This window comes from Chaetodon auriga, chromosome 23, assembly GCF_051107435.1.
Source record: "Chaetodon auriga isolate fChaAug3 chromosome 23, fChaAug3.hap1, whole genome shotgun sequence".
Taxonomy (NCBI): domain Eukaryota; kingdom Metazoa; phylum Chordata; class Actinopteri; order Chaetodontiformes; family Chaetodontidae; genus Chaetodon; species Chaetodon auriga.
In genome coordinates this window covers 16,671,819-16,684,415 of record NC_135096.1, presented here as the reverse complement: position 1 = coordinate 16,684,415, position 12,597 = coordinate 16,671,819, and the positions used below count along the sequence as shown (strand labels likewise).

Genomic DNA, 12,597 nt, shown 5'->3' with positions numbered 1-12,597 from the left:
TGCCCGTGTCCTCGTCACCCAGTTGAGCTGACCTGCTGCAGGAGCTGATCTCCTAAAAAGTGCAGCGAAGAGGAACTTCAACAGCGTGAAAAAACTTTTAAAAGGCTTTCTGGTGTGTCTGTTAACTGTGACTGTTCAGCGTATGTGCCAGTGTAGCCAAACACACAGCAGCACGATTGTCATTAACCTGCTTTTATGTTGATTTTGTCCAATGAAAACAACTCGGCTACACTGAAACACAGTCACTCACAGCTGTTTTCATATTGTTCATGGGTTTTGGTCCTTTAACTGGTTAAGAGGATCTCTGTAACTTAAATTTGTCCAAGCAAAGTTGACCTGAGCCAAACTCTCACATGACTCCAGTCATCCACATTCACCCATATCCACTCTGAGCAGCTTCCATGGGAGTGATCTGGGGCCTCTGGCTGCCTCTGCCAGTCACATGAACTGACATGAAACTCAACTCTTGCTTCATGAATCTCTGCCTCGCTGATGCTGCAGCCGTTAATGAAGCGTTTGACTAAACAAACACACAGTGCAGCTGTATTACTGAGCACAGCTTGCTTTAACCTTTCCCAGCCCTCAAACCTCTCAAAAGACAAATCCACTGCCATACAGTATATCATCCCTGTGTTCAGAGCATTCCAGCAGTTATACTGTGATTAAGTACGGCCTTATCTCGACGTGCCTCACCCACTGCTGCCTCACTTACTGACGTTCCACATTTCCCAGAATTACTTCAAACAACCTGCTGAGAACAGGTGGTTTTCTCATCGAGAGCAGTGATAACAATAGCAACGGTGAAAACGGTGAGTGTTTCCCACTGGTGGAAAGTAACTGAGTATATTTACTCAAACACTTATTAATATTACGGGAGCGCAATGCAAATTCATCAGACAGAGACGAACACGACTCCGGATTAATGCTCAACTGGCAACTGTTTTCTAACACCTTCATGCTGTCAACTTAAAAGTTTTGGGTTCAGCTCATTTCTGCCGAGCGTTAAATGGCCAAAAAAATCATTTAATGCAGGCTCAAGTGTTTTTGTTCTGCTCAAACTGACAAAGATATTTTCCATGTAAACAGTGGTTTGAAACCTCTGCAGTAGTTTGGACTTGATCAACTCCAGATTCAAGGCCACTGCTCTGCCACCGAGGATGAGACGTCGACACACCTAGAGCGCTCACGAAGTAACTCCATCCACGTCTCACCTGGAAGTCGTCGGTGGGGAACTGCAGCATGTCGCGCAGCACGTCGCTGATGATCTGCGTCTTCCTCTGTAGAATCACATTCTCATAGTCCAGAGGCTCTATGATCTTCGGCTTTACCTGAAAGAGCAGATTAGAGCAGAGCATCAACAACTGGCAGCATGTGGAGAGACAGAAAACCTGCTCTTCTTCTTCTCCTGTTCAGCTGCGTTTGCTTCTTGATAAACATTTACTGAGCAGCGACTGTACAGCTGATAGGGGTATCAGTGTGTGGGCTGCAGGGTGAGTTACAGAGGGATATTGGGGGTATTCACGCTGTCTGGACAACAAGTTGCTATTGTCTCCTCACAGAGTTACTGGCTGACAGCTACAGCAGCAGGAACTGGCACAGAGACGCAGATGAATGTGGGTTAACAGAAGAGGAGATGCAGGATGAGAGGAGCGAGGGATGGATGGATGAATAAGCGGGAGTCTGTGCATGCCATTGTACCAGCCACTGTGCCATGAGCTCACGTTCAAACCTGGACTGGATGCGTAAATAGTGGCCCTTGCAGCCCTACAGATCTCAAAGAATCTCAGATATAGAGAACAGGATTCTTCCTGTTTGGACATATGACACACACGTGTGTGTATGCTCGGATTCAAAGGCAGTAAACAAAGCGGATCAAAGCCGAGCTAAGACAGATTTCAGATTTAAAATACTTCACGGTGTAAATTAGACACCCGGTCTAATCCGTACCTGTAGACTTCACCTCTGCACGAGTGAGTTTCAGGCATAGATCAGGACACCGAGCAGAAAGTTGTGAGTCAGCACTTGAGAATGAAGAGAAAGATGAACTCAGAAATGTTAATCCTTTCCTCCCTTCAATTTCCCTTGCCTTAAAGCATCACAGAGAGGCCGGATTTGTGAATGAAAATGAGAACAAGGATATTGTTTTCCACTCAAAAGCTGAAGATGATATCTTCAAATTGTAGCTCCGAGATGTTCAGTTTATAGACACACACATTCAATTAGGTCTTTTTTCAGCTCTAATGTTTGTTTAAAATCCATCAATTACATCACGTGTGCAAAGCTGCCTGTATTGCAGCTTTATGAAAAAACAAAAGAAGAATAAATGCCTATAACCAAAGCTAGCAGCTCTGTGCGGCTGCAGTTTGCACTCTAAGCTAAATGAACGTCAGCATGCTAACATGCTCACAGTGACAATCTGCTATTGTTTTGCAGGTACGTTCACCATGTCCACCATCAGTTCTGCATGTTAGCATGCTAACATTTGCTAATTATTACAATCCATCCAATAGTTGATGAGATATTTCAGTCTGGACCAAAGCAGTCGACAGACCAACTGACAACCAACGATGCCGCCCCAAAAAGCCCTAAAATGAGTATCCAGAGTGCAGTTTTGCAGGATTTCTGCATTTGTCAAGTTAAAACTTCACCAGTCACATGCAGAGTTGCGTTTCCTGCAGCTTTACCTAACAAACAGATAAACCTTGTATTACTGGAAGATATCTCTGTGCACATTTCTAAACTGTCATACCTCCCAGGTCTGGATGTGGCCACTAGGCGTGGCTGCCATCCAGATTATTTGGATTAGCCTCTTGGTCCGGGTCCAGTGAACACATAACAAACTGAGGCCAATTAAACAGACTTCTGACCATAGATTTACATTTTGATTCGTCCAAGCAATTCTCCCGATGACGCAATGAAAATATCCCTCCACAGCTCTCTGGATATAAAAGATCATCTGATAAGCAGCAAATCGTCGGTCCTGATATCCAGCTGGATAATTGCCATTCAGACAGAAGATAACAACAAGCAGCTGTGAACTCTGACTTGTCAGTAATTATCTCACATGAATGCATTAGAGAGATGCGAGGATCACATTTAACTTGAAGGTTGATGAAGATGTAATTGTTATTCTGCTCTATGACGGCGGTTTAATAATACTCTTACCTAACTTGTGAATTATGACATATAATCTTCATGTTCTGATCAAACATAATGCAAATGTGCGGAAACTTTGCAATAAAGTGACATATGATTATAATAAATCCACATCAAAGAACTCACATCTTTAAAAAAAAAATGCTAAAAAGAGCACATGCTGCTCTTCACAGTGTCCTTAAGCAAACTACGGAGTCTGCGTCACTGCACCAACTTTACAGCCAACTTGTCACACTCCCTGACTCTGATGCACAGAAACAGTTAATGAACAAAAGGATCCACCAGTACTCCATTTCCTAAAAAAGACCAACATTCAACCCCCTGGAGAGGTGGACCCTGAAGCTGCTATTTCCCATTTCCGTCTAACCCTTTTAAATTATCTTCAAAGCTTCTCTTGAAAGGAAATCTAAGCGATAAAAAACTTGGTTAAACAATGAGATCACATCGGCTCCTTTCGGCAGGCAACTCCCACAACGAGGGTGGATTTTAGAAAAACTTGTAAGTAAAAGATGGCACAGTCCACACTCACCGCCGCCACCTGCGACCCAGCCTCCACCTCCGCCTCAATCTCAGCCAGGCTCTTGTACTGCTGCGGAGACTCTATCACCATCTCCCTTTTGGGGGCTTTGCCGGCCCGGCCCTGCATGTCGGTCACTCCTGCCCGTGTGTAGCCTTCAATCAGGTGTGAGACTCACTGCACACACACTGCCATGGCGCCGCAGCGTGTGAAGGGCGAGGGAGCTTTGCCCACCGTCCAGTGAGATTCCCTCTGTGCTCAATCACAATAGCCCAGCCTCCCTCTCCCTCGCTCCCGCTCTGACTCTCATCAGGGTAGGGCCCCTCCCACCCTCACAGCTGTGCAGCTGTGCGAACGCGTGTGTGGATATGTGTGTGCGTTTGTATGTACAGTATGTGATGTGCGTGAAGGGAAGGGGAGGAGAAATCAACCACTCCCCCGTTAAAAACTTCGAAGAGGCCCAGAGATCATGGCGTCATGTGCCTGCTCCACCTGCCCTGAGTGTGCTGAAGACAGAGGAGTGGCAGGAAAAGGTAGAAGACAAAAGGAGGAGCTGAAGGGACAAAAGTTTTGTAATGTTGTGGATTACAGCCAGTACTGAGAGTACACACAGAGGACCAACACACTCAGCCTGTATGTTCTTTAAGACTGGAATGTAGTGATAAAAAAAGGCTCTTTAAGTAGAAAAACTTCATCAAAAACTTCAATACATATGACCCAACACAATTTGAATGCAAAGCTGACTTTCATTGTGCTACAGCGATAGCAACACACCACCCAAAATACCATGACTTAATATGCAGCAGGTGTCAGGAAGAGCCCCCACGGCCTGCTGCTTTAACAGAGCTCTCAGATCACAACGAAGAGCTGAAGAGATCAAAATCGATGCAGGCGAAGAAATGAACGCACATTCTACTTTAATTTCGGTTTGGCTTGTCTGATGGATCCTATATTGGATCTAAAACCACGTTACTGTTGAAGTGACTTAAAATAACTGTGACCAGCCGTAGTAACAGCGCTCAGACACTCGATCTGTGTTGATGAAGTTCTACTCCCCATTGATATTTTGCTCTGCTTTGAACTGTCCCTAAGCCGTATCCGCTGCAGCGGGTACCCACAGCGGGGTCAGTTAAAACACACTTCCCCCTTATTCGGCTCTTAGACACAACACACACACACTCACACACACTCTCCTGCTGCTTCAGGAACGGTTTGAGTTGCCCCTTGTTTCTCCATCCAGTCGGCGCTCTCTCTGAGGAGAATCGCTCGCCTTTAATCTTTAAGCAACGGAGGCGCCTCGGCTCAGCTGTTTTTGATCGGAGAGCGTGTTTCAGAATGATGACATTTAAAGTTTTCAGTGAGGAATTACTGTGGGTAAATTTATGCAAATCCTGTATTTTGGAGGGTTTTTTTTTTTCTCCTTTATGCTGCGTTACACACAACTCCCAAACCACGCCGATGTTTACCAGCCACTGATTCTCTCTGACTCAACAAGCACGATTAATAACTCATCCAATTATATCTATGGGAAGAGAAGTTGGGGCTCTCTTGAGCGCACAGGATGGGAGGGAGAGGTGGGATGTCAGAGAGAGGGGATGACACGCCACGGATCGGGAGGACTTCAAAGGCCGTCATGTCTCTGTTACAGTTTCAGCGCCTCCTAACAAAATGTAGCACAAAGGCAGGCAAGGGCGCGTGTGTGTGTGTGCGTGTGTGTGTGCGAGCTTCACTTTTTGTACTGCGGGCTTCTCTGATGTGTGCGGCACTGTGCATAATTAGCATAACTTGTTTTAACTGTACTCGCTTCAAAGGGACTTGCTGAAATGTACCATTCAGAGAAATAACTTCCTCTAAAAACACAGGAAGCTGCACGGAGGCTGTAAAATAAGGGCGTTGCACTTGGCCAACAGGGCGTCCGTGAGGCGAGGTGGGATGGAAAAGGCTTTACGAGCCACAGGAACGGAGCAGCATGAGTACATAACTAATCAAAGTGTGCAGGGCTGCCACTGATGATCACTTTCGCCATCAATTAATGCATCAATGAATCCATGAAATGTCATAAAAAAGTGAAAAACGTGCTTAAGCTCAAGATGATCTTTTCCTGGATGGCTTACTGTGGTATTTCTTGCTATGACAGACATTCATGGTGTCCACAGGATGACTGATATTTCTGTTTCTTGATGAAATGTCTCAACTGCGACCGGATGGACTGCTGTGAAATTTGTATAGATACTCATGTCTTGACTTTGTGGCCTCAGTCTGTAACGGACTGCTGACTGCACTGCGTCCCCGCCATCCTGCAGAGGCCTCAGTGACAGCGTCACCAGCTCAGCGTGATAATCAGCCTCTTGTCAAAGACCCTGGCTGCGCTGAGGTCATCCCGCTTCATTCACCCACATCTCTCGGGCGCTCTCACACCATCACGCTTCCCGGAGCTATCGCTGGTACCATGCCAGCCATATCACATGCACTGCGTGTGAGTTTCTGTCTGAATGTGTGTATGAAGGGCGATGAGAGTGCAAATTAATTTACAAGGCCATCTGCGGAAGAGCCTGACATAAAAAAAGAAGTTGTCAGAGACAGAGCGAGGGAGGAGGAGGTGAAGAGGACGGTGTCCATTTGTTTTTGCACAGCTTGAACCCATTAGGACATGTGAGCCTTCCACACCCTTCCCAAGTGGCATGCAACAGACTCACACACACACACACACACACACAGCGTCACACAAGTCTGTGGAGAATTGCATAAGCGCAGGTTGACGTAATGTTTGGGAGCTGATGACGGCTACAGGCGCCCCGGAGAGGGAAAGTGTGAGGGCGTTGCCTGAAAAGAAGTGAAACTTCCCCTTCAGACCGATCCCCCCTCCTCACACGAGACACACACACACACACACACACACATACACTAATCACATGCAAGTTAGCTCCCTGAACTGAAACTCACTCATCTGTCACAAGTCATTATCTGTCACCAAAAACCAAAATGCAGAATGCCCTTTAATCAAAGAATCAAAGAGCAGCTGGTCTGTCTTGTGGTCAACATTGTATTACTGTGGCTCCAGGTAACACAGGGGAAACATGTGGGACAAGTTAAATATGACATGAGAGAGGGGAGTTCCCTAAGCCTGTATGAAGTCAGAGATCTCAGGGGTGCTGAGAGCAACAGCAGCTGAAGCGCAGAAAGTCCCTGCCTGGGAATAGGCCATTGGAAATTCATCCAGTCTCCTGTCTGTCCCACAGAGGGATGATCTGTAGCCTGCGCTGGACCACAGAGCTGGAGGCAAGTCTCAGTGGAGCAGGACTGACATTCATCTTACTGTACAGGTACATGATGAGAGGTGCATGAGGAAGACCCGGTCGCACATGCATTTAAAAAGGAACTGACCAATGGCAAGCCATCTTGGTAGTGGTGACCTCAGAGGAGAGGATGCTATCATCGCTTATTAGCTGTGTTTAACCCCCCTGTCAGAGTCTAAACTGTTCCACACAGGAGGCTTGACACGGGAGCTGATGGTACAAATCAGCCTTTTGAATAAACAAGCGTTGGTGTTTGGACATGGACGTGTGTTGTCCATCTTAACTATGACTCGGATATTGATAGAAGGATGTATTCTGCTGTAATTGCAGATGTAATTGCTGTTTTTATGGGAAGGGTTAGAGGAGGCCAACCGCAGCTTCATGGTTGGAAAGGAAGCACTGCATCCGAAAGTGATAATGGTTTATAGTGAATGTCCTTGACTGTGTGCACCAGCTCTCCTGCTTAACCCCCTCCATCTTGATTGTCCATTAAATCTTTCTGACTTAACACAGTGCAGGCTGCTGGCTAATGGAGATAACTTAAAGGGAAGTAGCTTAATGTAGCAGTGCATATATCTAAGTGGAAGACAACATGGCTACAGGCCGAGGGAAAAAAGTTCAAGACCCAGATTTTACTTTCCTTGCTCAGTGCAAGCAAACTCGCGCAGATCCTGAGACGTGTCTTAGATTTCCTCGCAGGCAAACGCTGAGCTTTTGATGTGCTCCACCAGTAATTGTGTGATCGGGGGCCACTGAAAGATACACTCCACTTCTAAATGTGGTTCCTCCGGGGAGTCTATTAGGGAGATTATTAACCAAAATTCTGCTGATGTGTGCAGTAACTCATGTTTAATCTGACACGTCTTCGCTCAATCTGTAAATTATTAATTCTTTCCATTCTCAATAAAGACATGATGCTATATCTCTATGTGTCATATGTATAGAAAATAGATGACTGGAGCTCTAACTAGAATCTTTGCTCCAATCTGCTCAGAAATCCAAGCCTGTGATGGTGTTGTATTTCTGGAGATAAACTCATTTTGAGCTGTAATTTTGCATGGTGAACATTACCAACTGGACGAAAATGAAACTGGAAACTGAAAAGACTTCTCTCCAAGAACACTGGAGTTTAATTAAATTAAAAGCACAACTGATTTCAAAAGAGTGGAAAATGACTGGAAAGTACCCACAAACACAACAGGAGAGGCAACATTTGGAAATGGGTTTACCAGAGCGGTGGTGGGAATCCAGAGCTGAGATCCCCTCAGACTCAGTGTTTCCTCTTCCTCCTCCAGAGCCCCGAGCTCCACCGCCCCCTTGATGTAGCCACAGTTCCTCTCAAGGATGGAGCGCAGCCCCTCCAACAGAACCACGCTGGTGGTGCATCCCATGGCGACTGCAGACGCTCACCAGCACCATGCAGGAAAAGATGGAGCCGTATTTCAAAAGTCTTGCCTTCAAGTTCAGCTCCAGGTAGATGCAGCAAACCCAACTTGAGCTCTCAGCCTTGACCTCCTCCACATCGAGTCCCCTCACAGGTGTACAAACAGGCTTTAGGATTCACTCAGCTTGTCTCCCATAGGCGAGGAGAATCCAACCAGTATCTTCAAAAGCAAATCCCAGCCCGAGCGCTGGGCCGCTGAGTCGTATCCTCCTGTGTGCAGCTCAGCGGGGATGGAGGGATGAGCGCACGGACGAGAGAAGCTGCTCATTCAGCCGGAGCAGGGCGTCGACTCTCCGACTCCTCTTCCTTCCTTCTCCCTTCTGCCGGGGGATGCTCAGACGCTCTGCTCTCTCCCTCTCCCCGACTCTTCTTCACGGGTTTTGCTTTCTCTCCCTCTTTTCTCAACCACCTCTCTCTATCACTCACTCCTGCCTGTCACTTTCACTTCTCCTCTCCAGCAGGCTCGCTCTCTCTCTCCCGCCCTCACTCTCACAGCTTAGTCATTTCTCTGACTCTGCAAGCTTTGTCAACAGTAAAAGCAGACTGATACCAACAAAGACAGGCGTGCGCACACACACACACACACACACACACACACACACACACACACACACACACACACACAGTCACCCCCCCTACACACACATAACAACTGGCTGGTGCAGACAATGTCTTACTCTTTCTCTCTGCCTCTTTCCCTCCTTCCTCTTTCTCCCACTGACAATGAAATTACAAGCGATGCAGTCATCCTGCTGATGTCATTTGCACGCACTCTAAGACATAAAAAGGAATGATTTAACTTCTCTTGACCTGCGTCGCCAGGCCCACGCCATTAACACTTGGTTGGACTCGAGCGCGATGCGTCATAGGACGACCAGGACAAACCTGGCAACCCTCTGCAAATCATCACCTAATTAACATCCCAGCATCCTCACATCCTCTCTCCACAAGCAAGGACGCAGGCTGGTTTATGTAAGGCTCATTTACATGCACATGCAAACAATCCTCTGAATTTTCTTCAGCTTCTCTCCGATGGCTGGTGTAAATATTTCATCAGCGGTTGACACACTCACCTACTTTTAAGCAGATGATGCAGCAAAACGGTTAAGACGGAGAATCACATTAAAAAGCAAGAGGGGGCACAAAGTAGAAGCAGTATTTGGACTCATCAGAGGGCTTAAATAGATAGAACTAATAGCATTGTAGCGCGCCTATGTGACTTTTACTGACAGCAGTTATTATGGGCATAAATGAAAAGGCAGGTGTTAAAGCTGCAGTCAAAATACAAAACACGAGCGGTGAAAGTGAACCAAAACAATAAGCCAAACGATGAGCTGAAATATACTAAAATGTCCTATGGAGCTGAGGGCAGCTGTAGATTTGGTGATAATGCTATTTGGGTTTGTGTCTATGAGCGGCACTTACATCTAGTCATGTAGATATAAAAGTACTGATTATAATTGAGGGAGTCGCAGGGGACACATTCATTAATTGAGTAGTACTCCTCATGACAACTGATCTTCACGTGCACAATGGATGGAGTGGCCCTTTAAAGCTGTTAACTGGTTTCTCTCAGTTTTCAGGCTCATTAAAAAGCCTCAGCAGCATTCTTTGAACAATCTCATTACATTAGGGCTTTTCCTCAGAGGATGCATTAATCTGATGAAATCCAAACTGCACCCCGTAATGCATCCAATAAGCTTTTCACACAAAAAAAACGAGACACTGCACCAGACCGCAAAAATACTTGATCAGAATCCACAGAGGACATTTATCAGTTGTTTCCATGTGCCGCTCAGTCATGAAAATCCGCCTCAGTCAGCAGAGCAAACATAATGCTCTTCTCAGATGCTCATCTTCCATTCCAGAAGACAGTGCAGTACATCCTCCCTCCATCACAGACGTACTGCATGGACTCTATGGCTTTAGCTTTGGTAGTTTTAGACCAAAATGTGGATTTTTTTTTTTCAAACAATTAACTAGGAGGGGTTGGTCTCCTGGACAGCCATCACTCATGCCAATGCACGTCTGCGTTTTTCTCATTGCACAAGCTGCAAAAATCTAATAAATCAAGACAGACTTGTGTAAAGATTTATAGGGTTCCACGACCATGAATGTGAGAGTGCCATGCCTTAGCTAATGCTAATAAAGACACACTCAAAAGCTTCTTCCCCACTGCTCAATGAAAGCATAAGTCTTTACATGTTTGGATCATTTCTCTCCAGCACCTCCACACAGGAGGACAGAAGCAGAAAACATGCATCATTGCTGCCTCCCACAGTCTGCTCCGAACACTGCAACAACACTGAGGCCGGATGACTCACTGGAAAGAGGCCAGACGATGCGTCTTACCTCATCTTTTCTTACAGATTTTGGGAAACACTCCCATCACATCCACATGACTCAAAGCAGACAAAGAGGATGCCATGCGAGCTGTGAGCCTGTGCAAAAGGCTAGAGACGAGCAAGCACGAAAGCTTTGCCCAAAACACACTGTAATGTGACCCAGAGAGCATGCAGAGCACAGCAATGATTCAAAAGACGGCATGGCGGCCAAGTTTGACTGCAACGGTTTGATGTTCGGGGCGTGGAAAAACTATCCAGGGTTTGTTTTGCAAAACTAGGCCTCAGAGACTTACTCTACTGTGAGTTTTATTTTTGCATGAATGTACAGTTATGTAAATGTAGATAAAGGGAATTAATGCCCAGTGTGACTACACAGCATTAACAGTGTGATTAAAACTAGGCTAGAAAGAAACCACATTTGTCATTAGTGAATAAGAGAGATGAGGTGCTACCTCATCTCTCTTATTCACTAATGGTGAAAATGCCTGTTAAAGGATTTGGTTTAAATAGTATGTTATGAGGATCGCTGAGAGAACAGAAGACAATTTACATCTGTCACATGCAGGATCTAAATTTGGATAGATTTTGGTAATTTGACTCTTGTCTGTCCTACTACAGGGAGAGTCGCTGCACTTGTTGGAGGATTGCTTCTCAAGCCTCATTGAAAAGTGGCCCAGATCGTGTTCCCATTGCTCTTTTAGTCCATGCAGTGCAAGTTTCAATTGTGATTCTCTTCATCTCGGGCAAATGTGCCAATAGTTTCATCAGGGACCTAAATTCAGGCTAACCATAATGAATGCTGGTGTTGAATCTGGGTTACGCTCATGTGATTTGGGTATTGAGTGTCTCATGAAAGGCCTGCAGGTAATCTAGCAGACTAGGACAGGGTCCTTGTGTCCTGACATGAGTTTTTGGCTGCGATCAATACCCTTCATGGCTAACAAACCAATAATGAGAAAAACCAGCGCAGTGCTGTCGCCTCTCTGTTCTAACTAGGCCACTGGTTAATGCGCTCTAATTCGAACTATCTGAGCCTAACTTTGACATGGAGGATTCTCAGGCAGCCAAAGGGACCGTGAATGTTTCCTCACCAAAGTGAAATGGCTATTTTTACACATGCTACAGAGGACTGGATGTGCAATTGTGTCAACTAGGTCAGAGGAATTTTTTATGGTCAGTGCCCAATTTTTGCAGACAAGGATGGCTACACAGCTGATTAAATAGCAACCGTTTAGTGAATCACACAGAGTTAAAGGTGCACTCCACCAATTTTACACATAAAAGTGTATTTCATTGTCATGGGGAGTCTTCTGCGGTTCTGGAGGGGCTTTGTCAAATCTGAGAAAATAACCCTGATGATGTCACAGTGATAGGATGATGTCATCAGGGTTATTTCGGCTTTAGGCTCTACATATTTGTAGGAGGAAGCCTGTGTTTCAAACTGGAGGTGTGGAGTTTTTACCAGGCACGGAGAGTGGAACCAAATCTGTTACTGGGTGCATTATGGGAAATGTAGGCTTCAGTGTTTTTGGACCCTGAGCCTCTTGTTTTTGGAGACTAAAAGTTTCAAGCTGTTTCAGTTCAGACCTTGTTTTTTAATCTGTTTCGTGGCCCTCCAGCTTCATGAATATTCATAACCTGATGGATTTAACTGGTTGAAAAGGACTCTCATCTACAACACTAAAAAATACTGAAAAGAACAGATTTTAAACAATCAGATGCAAACAGACGTCAGAACTGAAGACGCTCCTTGGATGAAGGAGTCGCTCTAGATTCAACCCTCCTTGGATGACCATGACTTGGGTGACTGAGAACCTTCACGGACAGCTTTCTGGAGAC

General features: G+C 45.7%; 1 protein-coding gene across 15 annotated transcripts in view; it reads right to left on the bottom strand.

Annotated features, from left to right (window-relative positions):
• Nucleotides 1-12,597, bottom strand: part of dock9b (dedicator of cytokinesis 9b) — a 46,316-nt gene that overhangs the window by 28,728 nt on the left and 4,991 nt on the right. For 4 of the 15 annotated variants that reach the window (XM_076723413.1, XM_076723419.1, XM_076723416.1 and 1 more), the window contains exon 2: nucleotides 1,212-1,328. In XM_076723413.1, coding sequence (XP_076579528.1) covers nucleotides 1,212-1,328 — 117 coding nt within the window. Of the gene's footprint in view, nucleotides 1-1,211; nucleotides 1,329-3,685; nucleotides 4,634-8,198; nucleotides 9,512-12,597 lie in introns of those variants that run through there. The other 11 variants (XM_076723409.1, XM_076723410.1, XM_076723418.1 and 8 more) reach the window with 5 other exon arrangements.